We start from the raw sequence: 20,281 nt of genomic DNA, 5'->3' as shown, positions 1-20,281 counted from the left end.
GTGTGGAAAAGCACAGCCGGTCAGGCAGCATCCGAGGAGCAGGAGGGTTGGCGTCGCAGGCAAAAGCCCTTCATCAGGGGCGTGGGATCTCCAGCATCTGCAAACCTCACTTCCTCCTGGTTTTTACTGGAATTTCGAAAACCCCGGTGGGGAAGGGGGGGTGATTTGATGGAAGTTTAACTTACATCCGACATCCAGACTACTGTTTGGAGGCCTGTAGATGACTCCCAAGAGGGTCCTTTTACTCTTAGTATTTCGAAGCTCTATCCACACTGACTCTACATCTCCTGACTCTAGGTCCCCCCGCGCAAGGGACTGAATATCGTCCCTTACCAACAAGGCCACCCCACCCCCTCTGCCCGTGTATCTTGAATATTCATTTCCCAGGCCCTGTCCACTTGAAACCACGTCTCAGTTATCCCCACAATATCCCCACAATAGAGACATAGAGGCCTACAGAAGTATCTCCAACTGTTGCTCCGGCTCCCAAACCTGAGCTTCGAAGAGCTGCAGCTTGAGACACCTCGTGCACATGTGCTGTGCTCAGCCCCCATCTTCATAAAATAGGAGGAGCAATACACAGCCTTTAGTTCTGCTACCATAACTTGGGCCTTTGGATTAAACCTTTAAAGGGCTCTTAAAATCAAACAATATTAATTACTTTAAGGCCCTTTGTCCCTTGACCTCATTAAAACAAAATGAAGTCCTTACAAACTACAAACCACAAAATAAACACTTTACAGACTACACTGTATAGTTATTGTGAGAAACTGTTTTGCAGCATCATTAGAATCACTACATTACCTTTTCTGCTCTGTGCATCTCTCTATTTATGGTTGTGGTCATTATTGCATTTTATACCTGCTACTATTACAAAATTTCATGAGCAAAATTCAAGCTAGTGGAAGGTTAAGACCAGCACATTTTTATACATAGTTCATCATACTTTTTTTCACCGGACATCTAATGGATTTTACAATGGCAATTTATTCTACATCAAGGCAAGAAATGTGGAAAATTAACATGTATTTGGGCAAGTTATTTTACTATCAAGGCGAGGGTTGAAAGTCTGATTGCTTCACTGCACTTCTTTTGATGTTTTGAAGTTTCCAAAGTTTTTGTTTAGTTATTTCATGAATCCTATACTTTGGGATACTGCTAATTAAAGCTGTTTTGAAAGCCTAGTTTCCCAAAGTCAGTTTATATTGAACTCTCACCTTACCTTGTAGCTCTCAGATTTATTTCTTTGCTGCATCGTTATCATTAGGAGTTTCAAATTAAATTGCCCAATCCAGTTTCCAGGTTTTCAGTGTAATCTTTTGAAAGGTCACATATTTTGATTTGACTAAAAAAGGCATTCCTTTGTTGTGATACTCCATAATTCATATTTTGATTCATATTTTCACATATCCTATGACCTTCAAAATAAACAATTGAACTTCTAATGCCACCCAGATGGATTGAGACAGTATCTGAATTAGCATAATTATTTTTTCTATACTCATGGGATGTGAGCGTTGCTGGCTGGGCCAGCATTTCTTGCCAATCCCTGTTGTCCTTCAGAAGATGATGGTGAACTACCTTCTTGAACCACTGTATATCCATCTCTTGCAAGTATACACACAATACTGTTAGGGAAAGAGTTCCAGGATTTTGACCTTGCAACAACTAAGAAACAAGGACATATTTCCAATTCAGGCTGAGAGTGGCTTGGAGAAGATCTTGCAGGTGGTGGTGTTTCCATGTATCTGTCTTTCGAGATGGTAGGGGTCGTGGATTTAGGTGCTGTCTAAGGAGCTCTGGTGAATTTCTGCAGTGCATCTTGGAGATGGTACACACTGTTGTTGATGTTCATTGGTGGTGGAGGAACTGAATGTTTGTGGATGTGGTGCCAGACACACAGATTGCTTTGTCACGGTTAGTGTCAAACTTCAGGAGTGTTATTGGAGCTGCTCTTATCCAGGCAGGTGGAGAGTATTCCACCACACTCCTGACTTGCGCTTTGCAGATGGTGGACAGGCTTTGGTGAGTCAGGAGGCAAGTTACTCACTGCAGGATTCCTAGCCTTTGATATTTTCAATTTATCAGAGCAGCACTGTCAAATGCAAACATTGGATTGGTTTCATTGTGTTTGCTTGGCACTATAATGAATGTTCAATCTTACTTTCAGGGTCTAATTTTTAAAAAAAGATCCTGTTATGCTTCAGGTGACAAAAACCTGTATTCAGGAATCAAATAACAAGCATATTACATTAGATCTGCTGGTAAGTTAACAGATATAGCTGCAAAGTATCAAGGCAGGGGTGAAAATGTTCTTGTTTCCCCTTATATTACTTGGATTGACCATGTACTGCATATCTAGGAGCCTCTGCTGTAGAGAAAGCAAAATATCCTGTGATTCCACAGTAGGGCATGGTATTGTTCGTGTATTATTGTAAGCAAATACAGGAAAAGGCTATTCAAAGCCTGATTTTTGCAATACTTTTTGTATCTTAGAGTCGTAACAATAGATGATTGATGCCCCACATTGGAACTAATGTTTTTTAAAAAAAGAGGAAAACTTTCTCAGTTGACAAATTCATGATCTGAACTTATGTTTCTTAATTTTGAGAGTGATTTATAAAGAAAGTGATTGTGTATGATATGTAAAGATAACAGATTTCCATATTATTTGTGATGTCATCTGACTCTTCAACATATCTGAATTTGTGATACTGGATTTAAAACCTCTGCAAAAATTATTATGTACACATTCTATGAATTCCAAAGGACTGATTGTAATTGATCAGAAAATGTGAGGAATAGATTCAACTGCTGTCAGAATTGTGCCATGGGAACATTATGCCTTTATTATAATAAACATATTAGAACAATTATTTTAGTAAGATGAAGACAGAGTAAAGTATGATCAAATAAAAGGTCAAAAGGATTTGCTAATGGTGTTCCTGTGTTCAAAATCACATGGGACTAGACAAAGAAGATGGAGACAAACTGATCGATTGATGAAATGGCCAGAGTGCACTAATTTGAAGTGAATGGCATAAAAAAGAGAAGGATGAGCTGTGATTAGGAATGAGAGTTGGGTGAAGGCAGATTCAATTGTGGCTTCCAAAAGGGAATTGGATAGTTACTTGAAGAAATTTACGAGGATGCGGGAAAAAGGCCGAGAAGTGGACTATTTAATGTGGAAATGATGGATCAAATAGCCTCCTGTTTTGTAAGCATTCTATTATCCAATGATTCTGAAAAATGTTTGAAAATAATTAATGGATTGTTAGGATAGTGAAGTAATTGGTCTGGATTTTGCTGTGACTATATGAGTGTCTTTATCTTCCACCCTGTGACTTTTGTTCGGACTTTTAGTGAGTGATTGTAGAGTTTTCATTCATCTAGTATGTGTTTAAATTTGTTCCCTCTACAGCATGATAAAACCTGTTTAAAAAGGTCAAGCATCACTAGTTAGATTGATTTGGAGATGCTGGTGTTGGACTGAAGTGGATGAAGTTGAAAAATCACACAACACCAGGTTATAGTCCGACAGGTTTAATTGGAAGCACTAGCTTTTGTAGCACTGCTCCTTCATCAGCTGGTTGTCCTGATGAAGGAGCAACGCTACAAAAGCTAGTGCTTCCAATCAAACCTATCGGACTATAACCCAGTTAGATTGAGGAATTCTTACTAAAATATGTAGACCACAATAATAGTAGTTTTTAAAAAAAATATATAAAATGTATTTAGATTATTGTGCGTGAATTGAAATCAAGATTAGAACATATGGGTAGGAAGGACATGAAAAAACATTGTAGATTGCAGCATTAATTTTCTTATGAGGGAATGTGACTGCGCTAAATGAGTTTTTTTCCCAACAGTCAGAAAGGTTTCTTTTTATATGTTTGAGTGTGACATGTTTGAATGGGCCAGCAATTATTACCCAACCTTAACTGCCCTTGAAAGGTAAAGGTGAGCTTCCATTTTTAACTGCAGCATGCTTTGGGACTGTGGAAAGAGAGTTCTAGGATTTTGAATTAGTGACAGTGAGGAATGCTGATTTAGTTCCAAGTCCGGATGATATGTGACTTGGAAGGGGACTTGTAGGTTGTGTTCCCATGAATCTGCTCCTCTTAACCTTCTGGGTGGTGCAGGTTGTGGGTTTGGATGGTGCTGCCAAAGGACCCTGGATGAGTTGTTATATTGCATCTTACCTTCTACTGTAAGTTGGTGAAGGGACTGAATGTTGAAAGTGGTGGCTGTGATGCCATTGGGAAGGATTGGTTTGTCCTGGATATTGTTGAGTATCTTGGGCATGTTGGAAATGCAGCCTTTCAGTCAAATGAGAACATTCTATCTCACTCCTGACTGGTCTTGTAGATGGACAACGGGAGAAAGTATTGCAGAATTCAGAGCCTCTGACCTGCTCTTATTCAGCAGTTATCACTGACTGCGTTGTTTCAAAAACTCAGTAACTCTTGATTGAACAAGCCCTGATTTGGTCATCCATCTTAGTGTGAGAATACTGGGTACCTAACCCAAGTTCAAACCATGACAATGATCTCTGTACATATTTCAGTGAAAAAGATTACAACCTGTGGAGGAGCAGGATATCATTTACAGCAGTTTCCAGGTTTTACTTTTAATCATGTATATGTGGTGGATAGCAGTTGAATTTGGTTTTACCTAGTAATAATGGCAAGTGCTGACAGCCATACCGTTACTAGCACAGCAGAATCCATACTATTAGCCCAGATCACCAGAGGATGTGCCATGTTTGAGATGCAAGACTGTTGATTCCACAGGAAGTCGGATTTTTTTTTGCCAACTCATTACTTGCAGGTGATCTGTTAGCCTGGGAACATTCATGATCTGAAGTTATGGATTTTATATTGTTTCACTGAGTCACTCACTTGTAAAATATCATGCAGTGATAATCTGCGTTTGTGGTTCGTGTTTTAAAGCTGATATGATTGTAATGTCTTATTTATGTTTGGTTATACAGATCTTTTTTTAATTCAATAGTTAATGGTTCATTATTTTACTGATAACAAAAATAGTAGTTATTTTGTCAAAGATTGGTATGTTTTACATAGTACTTTAAAAGATTCTTTATAAAGGAAAGTGAATTTTAATTTAATTTTGTTAACTGTTCTATCTATTACATGCTTCAATGTCGTTTAGAAGATATTGCACAATAGAAGTATTAATTGGTTGTCTTTTTCCTCAACAGAGGTTAATAGACAAGTCACGAGTAACCTGTGTTAAATGGGTGCCTGGTTCAGAAAGCCTGTTTTTAGTGTCTCATTCCAGTGGCAATATGTACTTGTATAATGTGGAACATTCTTGTGGTACCACAGCACCGCATTATCAGCCATTGAAACAAGGAGACAATTATGCAGTTCACACTTGCAAAAGCAAATCTACAAGAAACCCTTTACTCAAATGGACAGTTGGAGAGGGGGCTCTGAATGAATTTGCATTCTCTCCTGATGGGAAGTACCTTGCTTGTGTAAGTCAGGATGGATTTCTCCGTGTGTTTAACTTTGATTCGGTGGAGTTACATGGTACAATGAAAAGTTACTTTGGAGGACTGCTATGTGTGTGTTGGAGTCCAGATGGAAAATACATTGTAACAGGTGGAGAGGATGATCTGGTGACCGTGTGGTCTTTTATAGACTGTCGTGTAATAGCCAGGGGACATGGACATAAGTCATGGGTCAGTGTTGTTGCATTTGATCCGTATACCACTAGTGTAGAAGAAAATGATCCTATGGAGTTCAGTGGGAGTGATGAGGACTTCCAAGACCAAATACACTTTGGCAGAGATCGAGCAAATAGTACACAATCTAGGTTGTCAAAAAGGAATTCTACAGACAGTCGCCCTGTAAGTGTCACGTATAGGTTTGGGTCTGTTGGCCAAGACACACAGCTTTGTTTGTGGGATTTGACGGAAGATATTTTGTTCCCTCATCAACCTCTTTCACGTGCTCGGACACACACAAATGTGATGAATGCCACAAGCCCATCTGCTGGAAATGTTGCAACCAGCACTGGAAGCAATGGCAACAGCAGCATCACAACAACACCCAGCAATTCTTTACCTCCACCTCTTCCTCGATCAAATAGCCTTCCACATTCAGCAGTTACAAATGTCAATAACAAAAGCAGCGTCATGGATGGTGCAATTGCTTCTGGAGTCAGTAAGTTTGCAACCTTATCACTACACGACCGCAAGGAAAGACACCATGAGAAGGATCACAAACGAAATCACAGCATGGGCCACATTTCCAGCAAAAGCAGCGACAAGCTAAACCTAGTCACCAAAACTAAAATGGACTCCGCTAAGACTCTTGGAACTTCTCTCTGCCCTAGAATGGATGATGTGCCCTTGTTAGAGCCTCTTATCTGTAAAAAGATAGCACATGAAAGACTGACTGTGTTAATATTTCTTGAAGACTGTATAGTCACTGCCTGTCAAGAGGGATTTATTTGCACATGGGCAAGGCCTGGTAAAGTGGTAAGTCTGAGCTCTTAGACCTAAGTTATAAAAAAAATAAGTTCAGTCATTTCCTCTTTTGGAGCAAATAAATTATTTTCAAAAAGCTGCTTTTGACCAAAATTATGGTTTCATTTTCATAGCCACTGTTAATTCCAAATATTGTCGGATACTGATTATTCTGCAGTGACTTGCTCTTGAGGCAATGGTAAAAATACTAATGAACCATGAAATGTAGTAAATATATTTTTTTAAATTCCAAAATGACAAGGTGTAATCTCTTTCACCAGGCCTGCCATTTCAGGTCCACAGTGTGGAGTGATTACAACATAATTTCCAGAAAACATTGGGCCATCTTTATTATCATTCACACTACTGTGGTCTGTTAGATTTATTGTATTCCATTTATTTCTTGCCCTTCACAAATGAAATTCATAGATGAGGATGGACTTCCCTTTCTCTAATATAAAGTATCAAAATGGTTGTGTATGTGTGTGTGTGTATGTATATATATATATATATATATTTATAGATGTGTATATATACATATGTCTGTGTATATAGAGATATATATCTCTGTATATGAAAAGCATCATTTCTAAAAGGATAATTTTTTTTCTAATGAAGGTTAAGTGCTTCTATAAATGGAGTAATGTGTATAATAACTTGTCTTAAACATGGGGTATATTTATCATGTCCTGTATTAACTACTACTGTACATCTCTGTAAAAAGTTGTGCATGTTTTAATGATCTGGTGTGTACCAGAACAATCCACAATTTTTACAGTGGAATTCAGTGAGATGTCAATTTCTTTAATTCACAGTTTGGACAAGAAGACCAGTGAATACTGCTAGTGTATATTAAATGAATGTATGCTGTATATAAAGGCTGTTGTTTCAGTTTTTCTGACTGTGGTAACAAGATTTTGTTTACAATAAGTGTCCTCATGTCTGAAAATGAAAGCTTTTGAATCTAAAGTTGCAAGCTCACTACAGTCATTAACATTGTAATTTTTTTGGCACATTTTTAAAAAAAACATCATTTTGTTTTAAAACCTTTATTATTGTACATGCAAAAGTGGGATAAGAATATACTTTGCACAATTATCTAATTTTTAAAAGGTAAATATTTCTGATTTATTTCTCCCATTACTAAGAAAATGAAATTATGACTGCACCATTTTAATTTTATTTATGTTGAAAGCATGCTGGCAATCAACTAATCTCAAATTTGAGTAAATACAATAACAATGAAATAAATATTAAGAGATGGATTTATGGTCTAGTGCTTTTCATAGTAATCTTAAATTGTCAATGATTTAATTGTCTGTTTATTAATAAAGAAAATGACTGTTTAAATTTAGAGCCTTATAAAATTTGAGCAGGTGTTAAAAGTTTAAATTCAGGTATTAACTCGTTATTTAACATTCATTTCCCAACGAACTTGTATGATTGTTGATAAAATGGAGTTATTCTTTCAATAGCTGTGAAATCTCTAATGTATGCACATTTCAGGCACCTGCTTTCTGATTGCAATGAATTTGTGGTGGATGGATAATGTAATAGAGTAATTTTGCTTTATTTTAAAAATACATTGGTTTTGTTCTTCAATAGCATTTGTTTCACCAGGATTTTTTTAAATATACGGACTTGCAGACTGAGTATTTTTTTGTTTCTTTTAAAGAAAAGTGGAATTTCTGCCTCTTGCTGTTGCTGATCTTTCCCTTTGCATTGATTGTTGAGTTACTGTCATCCAAAGGCATTGAACTATTTTATTTTATGTATAAATTAAGGTTTGTCACTACATCTAGCTATCAGACGTGCTCCTATTGATTTTGGTTGTGTGACATTGCAATATGTTTGTAATAACTAAATTCATGAAAATATTACAAATATTTCTTAATTCTTTGCAGTGCAATTGTAACACCAATGATCTATTGTTGCACAATATGATCAGTTTGTACTGATGTTTTACATTTAACATTTCTTATTGTGTTTTATGGATCAAGAAGGACACAGAGTTTATCAAGCTTGATTTTATAGGTGGTGTAAATATTGCAAGTTATCTGAAATATACAGACTTAAATATTTAATACATTTTAAAAGTAAATATGCAACTTGTATTTTATGGATTAATTACAGTTTCCTAAATTGACTATTATATGGTGATTAGGTGTTTTTTCCGGCCTTAACATAATTATATCCATAAAGACTAACCAGATAAGAATTTGTTATCATTGCCACTGCATCTTGGTTTCTTTCACCTGAAAATGGTTTTTGATCAGTCATAATTTGCTGTAGCAGGACACCATATGGTGTCTACCTTTAGTCAATCCTGCTGCTCAATCAGGATGATGTTTTGTTAGAAGTATGAGTCGATAAAACTATATTGAGGAAAACTGAGAATCTTTGGCCTGATTAAATAAGGCAAGTTGAATGATTGTGAAATTAATATGTAAATTGTGTAAATTAGATTAAGAATTTCCTGTCTATCAAATGTCGAGAAAAAAAGTGAAAAGTTGCAATAAGAGGAAAAATAGACAAATGAACAGTTTGTTTTTAAAAGTAAGCTCTAAATTTTACAATTTTACAATCCCTGACAATTAAAACCTAAAGGAATCCCACATTTGCAATGGTTAATTTTCAAAGCCAGAGTTGGTTTGATAGTAATTGTCATTTACACATTATTAAAGTGTAATTGGATTGAAATGTCAAAACTTTACATTCTGCGATAAGTTTAGTTTGTAACTACTTGTTCAAGTGCAGTAACATGACGTTCACTGCATTGCAATGAGCATACAAACTGCAAGATGCTAATTTCATGAAGCTAACAGTACAGCTGTGAGACTTAGACAGCAACATTTGTATTCCCATGTTTAACCATGCCTCAGTCTGCACTTGAATTTACTGAGACATGCATGCATAAATAATAGAGAACTCCATCGCCCCCATTGCATTTTGGTAGCAAGTAATGACCCAGTACCTCAAATAGTAATTCCATGCACATATGAATGGATGCTGTTAATTGTTGTCTGATTCCCATCAGTCTACCCTCTGCTGGGATCATGGGTAGTTTGGTTTCGAACTAAGATACTATTGTCCATACCATATTTTTCTAAAATAGCATTTAGAGCTAGTGGTAAGCAACATCAGCAATGATTGCAGAAGAGACCATAGGACCCACTAAAGGTTACAATTTGAGATAGGGGGATAACATTTTTATTCAGTAGGTTAACCAGAGGTTTTTTAGATAATGGGCTATGAATAAAAGAATGAGATCATAAATCAAATATATTTTTAATACAGCACTAATAGGTATTGGAAGCTGTATACTTGGAGCTATGTAAGTTGAAATCAAAGAAAGTGCACAACTGCTCAGTCTAGTAGTAGTTAACATTTGGAGGGATGTTGTAAGCTTAACAGCAAAAGAGAATTTTAGCCTATATTAAAACAAGCCGCCATCATTGGGCAGAAGTCAACAAAAGCCTCTTTCTTTTGAAATGCTTGAACTTAGAACTTAATCGTTTACCTCTCAACATTAAGATGTGTAATTGGGATTAAGAAACTGATACTGTTTTGTACTATATAGCTAACATATGCATATTGATTTCATTCGTGATCATTTTGTTACCTTAAAAGAAGTGACAATATTCCTTTGTATCAATTAAATCACTTTTAAAGGTGATGTATTTTTAATTCAAATTCTGTCTTTGCTACCCTGCATCCATGGCAGCTACACCCCCACCCCACACCACTACTCTGGCAGTATTTTGTGTAGCTGAATAAGCTTCATGTTTCTTCATCTCTTGGCACCAGTGCTGATTTTCAGAAATTAGATCTGGTATTTGGTTTTCTCCCTCAGGTATTGCTCTACTTAGTGATCTAGAAAGAAACAATTTCATTGTGCACACTGACAAATGGAACTGGATTGTCATGCACAATCTGAGAAGTGTGAAATGAAGACCTTATGGGGAGTTCAGTGTATTCTTTAAAATGTACATGTTCAAAATGTTGTTCTTCAGCCTGTCCCTTTGCTCGCAGTACATAACTGCTTTATTATGGAGGGATGCAACTTCCAGCACCAAACTATATGCAGTGTTGGTTTGCTGAATTTTCTGCATGTTTAAAACAAATCAAGCCACTTCTAAAATATACTTCACCAAGATTTAGAAAACCACTGTAAAAGCTGTTCTGCTTCAGCCATTTGATGAAAAGTGCATCGTTATTGTGCAGAACATAAAAATGTGGTTAATGCAGTATGAATGGTGAGTAACTGATTGAAATTTCAGTTTCTTTAATTGTTTTGATGCACTAAGCTTTCATAATTATGAATGGAATTATTTTCAATGCTTTGAAACATTAACAGTTTGCCAATGTATTAAACTTAATAATTTTGAAGCTTTGTGTATGCATGTAGTTTCTAAATGTAAAATACTGTGCAGATCCTTTGATATATAGGAAAGATGAAGTGTAGACTAGTGTCCATTGCCATTAATTCAGCTGCAGAAAGATGCCCTGAGTGACTCTGACTTTGTCCCTCTGTCTACATAGTGCTTTTTATAAGGACAGGTTTGCGGCAAGTGTTTGATGGGAATGATCAGACTAGAAGAATTTAACTGACTGTTCTGCCCATGGGCAAATCAAATTTTCCCAATGGCTTAAAAATCTAATATCTTAATCTTATAAAATCTATTGTTCACTTCTTGAACTAATATAGGACACAGCATTCCAAAAGACTTGGGTTACAGGAGGAAGAGGTTCATAGGAGAGAATGCATAAAGAATTGTTTTTGTGCACTGTTGAAAGGTAGAAGCAGATGTAGTGGCTTTTCTATTTTGATATGGAAAGAAACGGTTTAACTTGTGTAGTTGCAATGATCTGCATAGATCTCTCACAGATGTCTTCTAACTAATTGGCAGTTTCTATGAAAATTCAAGTGCCAGCAGTGCTTGGATTAAAATTATTACTGGAATTTTAGTTAGAAATTTCGTACTTAATATTTTGCAAACTCCCATCAATCAAGAAACATGGGGAAATGGTTGTGTCCATACATATTGGTATACCTGGAAAGCATGTGATCTTTGTTTTCTTGTATTTTACATGAAATATTCATTTTCTCGATTGAGATTGAATTTTGGAAGTGATGCATTAATAATCTTGCACTGATGAGGTTAGTCTTTATTGAGCTGAGTGATACCTTGGGAAATCCTGGACAAAACCTCAAAGTAAATCTTCCCACCTGTTGGCATTAGGTGATGAGTTTCTAATTCCATTAAAATTTACATTTATTTGTAAATTTCAGAGTGATTTAATAATGTAAATTGGTTGTTGGTTAGCAAATACAGTAGATGACATTTGTGAAACTTTATGTAGTGTTATGCTCATGGGTCTGGGTAATTTGGGAAACTCATTAACCGTCACGGGAAGAATGTTGAGATATTTGCAGCAGAGTGTGCATATATTTAAATTTGTATTCAGGGCAATAATAACCAAAGGTCCCATAATTATCTAACTTCATTATTGGCTGCTTTTACTCTTATCCATCGGCCCTCTCCCTATACAATTTCCTTTGGTTTTTCACGAGCAATTGAGGTCCACCTTTAGAAACCTTTGATTCATATTAGAAAATATATCACTCAAACACCCTTTATTACAACCATTTTGTGGAAAATACAAATTCTGAATTTTAGTTTTAGTACGACTAAGGCCAGCAGTGTACTACCTTTCTGAGTGGCTTCGCATTTGTTATAATTTCATAGTGTACCGAGAATAAAGTGTTTCAACTATCTACTTTTCTATGCTCAATACTCAAGTCATCTGACTTGCCAGAATTTATTTTGGAGCCAACTTCAACATACAAGCTTAATAACTTTTATTTTATTATTTTAGTTATTCTAATAGGTGCTGGACCCATTGAATAAGTTTAGGTTTTTTTGTAACTCTACATATAAGAATTCAAGTGAAACTTGACTAAAACAAGCATTTATCAGAAATTCATTGCTTCTGAAAAGATTCCCAATTTACCTATATTTTATGATGCCTCATCAGAAAAACTTGAAACGCTTATTGGGTCATAAATTACGAATGAACTAACATCTAGTAAAAGTGACAAAATTATAACAATTTGAAATGCTGTATTTACAGGGTTTAATGTCATCCCAAAACCAAGCCAATTCGCCGAGTGGAACTGTAGTATAGCCACCGTGGTACTGCTAGCAAAGCTTCGCCACAGGATAAGAAGTAATGACATTGGAGCCAGGAGCTGGTCTTCAGCCACAGAGCTTTAGAAATTTTATTATAGTGGTGTTTTTGTTCAGAATTCTGCTGTGAATTGTGTAGAGCTACCACTGGGGGAACAGTGTCGAGTGTATGCTGTTGATATGGGTTTATCTGTCCAAGTAAAATGGGAAGGCTGCTAACTCCAAGACTATTACTAACTTATTTCCTTGGCATTAGCAGCAAATACTAAAATCTATTTTATCAAATCTTAACTTTTCAATTTCTTTTGTTTTCTCAGCTGGTGTATTTTAATCATATATATAGTGAAAAATAATTAAAACAGTCTATTTGCAGTGCATTAAATGGCCCTGTGAACAAGTATCTCACTGTGTATTTTGCACTGATTTTTGTTTGGCTTCCTTTGTTTTTAAAATGAAACTAGTTGGAAGGCAGCTTGGAATGCACTCACTGGAATTGAGTCATTACTTTCTGGCTTGAATTTGTGATTCAAGAGGTGGATGTTGCAATCATAGATTTATATTAAGAAAAAGTTGCACTTAATAGTTTAATGTAAGTAGGAAATAAAATAGGATGTGCAAAACCTCCCAGAACAGGTATGTGCAGACAAAAAAGGAATTTCTTCTGTATCTATTAAACATGTACTTTAATATTGTTTCAAATTGAACCAACTGTATTATAAATATAAATATTGTTCGTCATGGGGCAATGATCATACACTAGTTGATGTTTTGTCTTCTAATGAACGTGGTTTCTAATTCAGAAAATAGACATAAAATCTTGAATATAGTTTTTCTGTTTATTTTATTTCAGTTGTAAAAATAGTAAATTTGGCTGTAATTAATCCTTTGTTGAATTGACTATTTGGTACAAAAGAAAATCTTTGTATTAAAAATTAAGGTTATCTCAGCTGTAGAGTTTTCATAACTAATGCATATTTTAAATTTCTGAGCTTTGTACTTCTGTGGTTGATGCATCGCCAAGGTCCAAAACCTAGCACATGGATTTATTAGATGCCAATTAGGAACATTTGCATTGAGGAATTGTTTGATGCAATTTTTTGTGTGGGTTAGAATTGCCTGGTCATAACAGACCCTCATCAATGTAAATGAATTTAGGATGTGCCAAACATTTTACAGCTGTCATGCAATCTAACCAGGAATTACTGTGGGTTGGGTCATATTATATTATAAATTTGCTGTATGGATTAATGCTGATTTCTTGAAAGAATGTAAAAGTACAGATGAAGCTTGAATAAATGATACCTTGCATACCTCTTGACAGTTTTTTTACTTAGGTCATTTAATGTGTACTTTGAAATCACCACTGATGTGAACTGATGTTACTTTTTGATATAAGATTCCAGTGTACTGTTTTATTTTAAATTGAATATGGAAATGATGAATTCACTAAAAGAATAACAGTTTTCACAGTTCCATGTCCAAACTTTGCTTCAGTGAAAAGCAATTAATTATTGCTGCTAAAATAGGAAGAGTACAGTGCTAGTTCAAGGTGAATACTGAGTTTGGAACATAGCTGTCAGCAAATGTCTGTGTTGTAAACCTGTGTAAAGCATATGATTTCTTCCAGTAGTTAGCCTGTCAAAAGTAGACCTGCAGAACAAAAACATGAAAGCAACTGGCATCTTGAACTTTACTAGTAAACTTTAGCATTAAATATTTTAAATACTTTGAGGCAATGTTTATTTCAAACTCTGAATCTCTCCCTTTAAAATAGTGTCATTAAAACTACAAATGGCATTTTGAAAAGACTGCTGTATGACTGCATTTAGCTGATTGTACATTCCTATCTGTTTGAGATCTGAGCAATTGTTACAGCAGCCCTTGTTATCATTCAGCTCAGCACTTAATTTTTTTTCTTAAGTTAGTAAGATCTGGTCGGTAGACTGTCCAGATGTCACCTTCAGGCTGCAATAATCCTTCCTGCAACATTCTTGTTGACTTTCTTCTTTATTTCTTGCATGGTATACCTGGATTTGTAATAAAGAGAAAATACCTGTGTGCTAGCTTTTGTGGCTCTTGCATCATTCAGAATATTTTGTGGCTGTTGAGCTGTGTTAAGGTAGGTTTCATTTGCTGAAGGACTTGGAGTGAAAGACAAAACATTTAACTAAATTACAATGCCTTTCAAAAACAGGAAAAAGTCAGACTTTGTTACTTCAATCATTAATTATTGTATATTGATATTTACTTACTATTGATCTTTCTCAATTATTACATGTTCTGCAGAAATAGGAGTTCCTTGAATCCTAAATGGAAGGAAAATCACAATAAAGGAACCTTTTTTTTTCAGGCTTACTATCTGATCACATCACCCCACCCCCCCCCACCCCCTTTTTGCTTTCATACAGAGATGCCACAGGAATGCTTCACACCCAACAACAGAACTGCATTCAACAATATCAGTATAATTAAGGTTGCTGGTACATTCCAAGAAAATAAAATGGTCTTCTTCACTTTACTGGGTAGAATGGTTACAGCACAGATACCACTTGGCCTATTTGTTTGTGCTGGCTCTCTGAGTGAGCAACTCAGCTAGTTCTACTCCCCCTGCCTTTTCCCTGTAGTCATGTAATTATGATCTTCCTCCTAATACCACTGTGGATGTCCCAGTATTCCAAGAACTATAGTGGTTTCAGAAGTCAACTCTCCAGGGCATTTGGGGATGGGTAATAAATGCTAGCCGAGCCATTCATGGCCATCCAATGTATGAATTTTAAAAGTGCTTTTTTATATTTTCCATTGAATTTCATGGCTAAATCATTCTGTAGTACATTTGAGGCTGGATGTTTTGGCCCAGTGATTATAATACTACCATAGGATCTTCCTCCACACAGTTTGTTTTAAGTTCCAACAACTCTTAGGATATGTTATGATATATCACTCTGGCAGGTGGGAGTTGAATCCAGAATAGAGGTAGGTTTACTATCACTATAGCGTAAGAGCCCCTAAACGAAAAAGCCTTGGCAGGAAGGATTAGGGAAAACACAAAGTTGTTTTACACTTACGTGAGGAATAAGAGAATGATCAGGGTAGGGCTGATCAGAAATAGTGGAGTGAACTTGAGCCTGGAGTCTGAAGAGGTAGGGGAGCCCCTAAATGAGTTTTTTGCTTCGATATTCACGAGAGAGAGAGAGAGGGACCATGCTGGTAGTGAGAACACCATGGACCAGGTTAATAGGCTTGAACAGATTGATATTAAGAAAGTGTATGTACTGGAATTTCTTGGAACCATCAAGGTAGATATGTCCCCAGGGCCAGACCAGATATATCCAAGGTTACTATGGGAAGCGAGGAATGTGATTGCTGTGCCTCTGGCAATGATCTTTGCACCTTCACTCTCCTCGTGAGTAGTATCAGATGATTGGATGGAGGCGAATGTTGTTCCTCAAGCCCTTCCACAAAAGTGGGTGGTGCTTTAGACAGTGTTGAGAGCTGTTGCAGGCTATAACAAGACATTGACAGGATGCAGAGCTGGGTTGAGAAGTGGCAGATGGAGTTCAATCTGTCTAAATGCAAAGTGATTCATTTTGGAAGGTTGAATTTGAATGCTGAGTACAGGGTTAAAGATAGGATTCTTGGCAGTTTGGAGGAACAGCGGGATCTTGAGGTCCATGTACATAGATCCCTCAAAGTTGCTACCCAAGTTGATAGGGTTGGCAAGAATGCATATAGTGTGTTGGCTTTCATTAACAGGGGGATTGCGTTTAAGAGCTGCGAGGTTTTGCTGCAGTTCTATAAAACCCTGGTTGGACCACACTTGGAATATTGTGTCCAGTTCTGGTTGCTTTATTATAGGAATATGTAGATGCTTTAGAGAGGAGATTTACCAGGATGCTGCCTGGATTGGATGGCTTGTTTTATGAAGAGAGGTTGAGTGAGCTAAGACTTTTCACACTGGAGAGAAGGATGAGTGGTGACTAGATAGAGGTGTATAAGGTAATGAGAGGCATAGATAGAGTAGATAGGCAGAGACTTCACCCCAGTGCAGAAATGGCTTTCACGACGGCTCATAATGTTAAGGTGGATTGGAGGAAGGTTTAGGGGAAATGACAGAGGTAGGTTCTTTACACAGAGAGTGGTGGGTCCATGGAATACACTGCCAACAGTGGTGGTAGAGTCAGAGACATTAGGGACATTTAAGCGATTGCTGGACAAGCACATGAATGGCAGTAAATTGAGGGGCGTGTAAGTTTGGTTGATCTTCGATTGGCACAACATTGTGGGCTGAAGGGCCTTTACTGTGCTGTACTGTTGTATGTTCTATGTTCTGAACAGGTTTTGTTAGTTGCTAACACTTAACTAAGCAGGGTTAACCAATTGGATTGTTTGAATCCTAATAGTGGGCGGCTTCCTGGTACAAGTGATATAATCAAAAGAAGCCTTACAGATTACTGTGATGGGTCTCGCCTTCCATCAATTTGAATGAAGAATGAGTTTTCAAACATTCATGGGTCACTGTTCTCTCAACCTGTTTAGCATTCATATACCTCATGTTCCTTCTCTGCACTTTCTTACTTCTTCCTGTGATCCAAGCCATTTAAAATAGCCAAGTTGGAAAGATTAACAAATTAATGCTCTGTTTATTATACGAGTTATGCATAATAAAGAGCCCATAAAATTCTTGTCTAAATATTTCTTGTGAAAAATGACTAGTTTGTGTGTGTGTGTGAGATAATCTCCAATCTGCTCTGAGTTCTGCTGAGCACATCTGTTGTCTTGACTTTGCTCTTAATTGTTGTGCAGACAGATGAACCAATCTTTGTTTGCACAGGTGCAAGATTTTCAGCATGGAAATTTGATAGAAATATTAAAAAATTGTGAAAGGTCAGCGAGAGTCAATAGAATAAAAATTTACATTATTGGAAGGATGGAGAACAAGAGGATATACATTTAAGGTAATGAGCAAAATAATTAATGGTGATATGAGGAAAATCTTTTTTTATGCAGCGGATGGTTAAGATCTGGAATGCATTGCCTAAATATGATGGAGGCATATTCAAATCGCACTCAAAAGGGAAGAGGACTATCCTAAAAGTCAGACAATCATACAGCACAGAAAGACGATTCAGTCCATTCAATCTGTGCTGACCTATGTACACTACTCACATTTCTCCAGAGCTTGACCCATAACCATGAATGTTAAGACATTTCAAGTGCCTATCTGTGTATATAGAGTCATAATCATAGAGTGTACAGCACAGAAACAGACCCTTCGGTCCAACTTGTCCATGCTGACCAGATATCCCAACCCAATCTGGTCCTACCTGCCAGCACCTGGCCCATATCCTTCCAAACCCTTCCTATTCTTATACCATTCAGATGCCTTTTAAATGTTGCAATTAAACTAGCCTCCACCACTTCCTCTGGCAGCTCATTCCTCTGCATGAAAATGTTGCCCCATAGGTCTCTTTTATATCTTTCCCCTCTCACCCTAAACCTATGCCCTCTAGTTCTGGACTCCCCCACCCCAGGGAAAAGACTTTGGCTATTTATCCTATCCATGTCCCTCATGATTTTATAAACCTCTATAAGGTCACCCTTCAGCCTCCAACACTCCAGGGAAAACAGCCCCAGCCTGTTCAGCCTCTCCCTATAGCTCAAATCCTCAAACCCTGGCAACATCCCTGTAAATCTTTTCTGAACCCTTTCAAGTTTCACAACATCATCCTTCCAATAGGAAGGAGACCAGAATTGCATGCAATATTCCAACAGTGGCCTAACCAATGTCCTGCACAGCTGCAACATGACCTCCCAACTCCTGTACTCAATACTCTGACCAATAAAGGGAAGCATACCAAACACCAGTTTCATTATCCTATCTACCTGCGACTCCACTTTCAAGGAGCTATGAACCTGCACTCCAAGGTATCTTTGTTCAGCAACGCTCCATAAGACATTACCATTAAGTGTGTAAGTTCTGTTAAGATTTGCTTTCCCAAAATGCAGTACCTCTCATTTACCTAAACTAAACTCCATCTGCCACTTCTCAGCCATTGGCCCATCTGATCAAGATCCCGTTGTAATCTGAGATAATACATATCTCAAAAGAAGAAAGTACAGAACTGTGAGAGAAAATTGGCAATGGCAATATGTGAATTTCTCCTTCAGAGAACTAATGCAGAACACACTTTGCTGAATTTCCTTGTTTTATGGTGTAATTATTGTGATCTTGTAATGTGACCACTGTCAATTGTAGAATCGTAGAAATTTACAGTTCAGAAGGAGGCTATTCGACCCATCACGTCTATATTAGCTCCTAGCTACGCAGCTAGCCCCTTCTTCTGCCTGATCTCTTTAGCCCTCTAAATTCATCACTTTCAAATGTATATCCTCAGCTTTCTTTTGAAACTTCCTATGGAATCCACCACCACCATTCTCCCAGGCAGTGCATTCTAAATCCTAACAGTTACCTGAGTAAAGAAGAATCTCCTCATCTCATTCGTATTTCTCTTGCTGACAATCTTGAAATTGTGACCTCTAGTTACTACCATACCAACTAGTAGAAATAGAATATCTTTCTTTAACCTATCAAAATTGTTAATAATTTTGAACACCTCTTAATCTTCTCTGCTCCAAAGGAGAGTAAACCAATTTCTCTAATCTTTCCTTGTATCTAAAATCTCAAATTCCTGGTATCACTCTAGTAAATCTGTCCAGGCCTTTAACATCCTTCCTTAAATAAAATGCTCAGAACTGGACATAATACAGGTGCACAATCCTTTATCTGAAATCCAAAAAACTCCACTCTCCAAAATATTTTTTGTGGGGTGTGGAGCATCGTTTTGACGTGTGAACAGGTGAATCAATTCCACACCCACTCGAATGACATCACTCAGATGTGACGTGGTGGCATGGCCCAGCACTGGCAGGTGTCAATTATGTCTCAATGCTCGTACTGTTCATACGTGCATTTGCTGCTAGGTTATTTTGTTTTATTTCACTGTGAAAATGTCATTTATTCCGAAAAACAACTGGCCCCAAGGATTTCGGATGAAAGATTGTGTACTGTAGTCCAAATATGGTCTGACCAATGATTTGTAGAGTATTTGGGGTACCTTCTGGGGAAGGTTAAACTGGAGGTGCACCAATGTCCTGGGTGGGAGATTTCCTATAGCGTTTTGGGAGGGTTTAAACTAGTTTGGTGGGGAATATGAACCAGAGGAGAGGGTAGTTGTTAAACAGGCAGAAATAGAATGCCTGTCAGCAAGGATACACAGTTGATAAGGCAAAGGGATGTGTTATAGTGTGTCTGTTTCAATGCAAGGAGTGTCAGGAATAAGACTGATGAACTTTGAGCATGGATCAGTACTTGGAACTGTGAAATCCATGTATCCATTATGTTGTGGCCATAATGGAGACATGGACTTCATAGGGGCAGGAATGGTTGTGGATGTTCCAGGATTTAGATCTTTTAAAAAGATCAGGGAGAGGGGTAAAAGAGGAGGAGGAGGAGTAGCATTGTTAATTAGAGAGTGCATCACAGCTGCAGAAAACAAGGTTGTTGAGGAGGGTTTGTCTACTGAGTCACTATGAG

The 20,281-nt window shown here is 37.1% G+C and overlaps 1 protein-coding gene across 6 annotated transcripts in view; it reads left to right on the top strand.

Moving 5' to 3' along the window:
* wdr20a (WD repeat domain 20a) overlaps positions 1-13,997 on the top strand; it is a 76,532-nt gene extending 62,535 nt beyond the window's left edge. For 3 of the 6 annotated variants that reach the window (XM_043697375.1, XM_043697376.1, XM_043697377.1), the window contains 2 exons: positions 5,222-6,508; positions 12,632-13,997. In XM_043697375.1, coding sequence (XP_043553310.1) covers positions 5,222-6,508; positions 12,632-12,685 — 1,341 coding nt within the window. In that variant the 3' untranslated portion in view covers positions 12,686-13,997. Of the gene's footprint in view, positions 1-5,221; positions 6,509-12,631 lie in introns of those variants that run through there. The other 3 variants (XM_043697382.1, XM_043697378.1, XR_006312741.1) reach the window with 2 other exon arrangements.
* Positions 13,998-20,281: the final 6,284 nt, after the last annotated feature.

The sequence above is a fragment of the Chiloscyllium plagiosum genome, chromosome 10 (genome assembly GCF_004010195.1).
Source record: "Chiloscyllium plagiosum isolate BGI_BamShark_2017 chromosome 10, ASM401019v2, whole genome shotgun sequence".
Classification (NCBI taxonomy): domain Eukaryota; kingdom Metazoa; phylum Chordata; class Chondrichthyes; order Orectolobiformes; family Hemiscylliidae; genus Chiloscyllium; species Chiloscyllium plagiosum.
The sequence above is the reverse complement of the archived record's forward strand: the minus strand, read 5'-3'. Positions and strand labels throughout refer to the sequence as shown.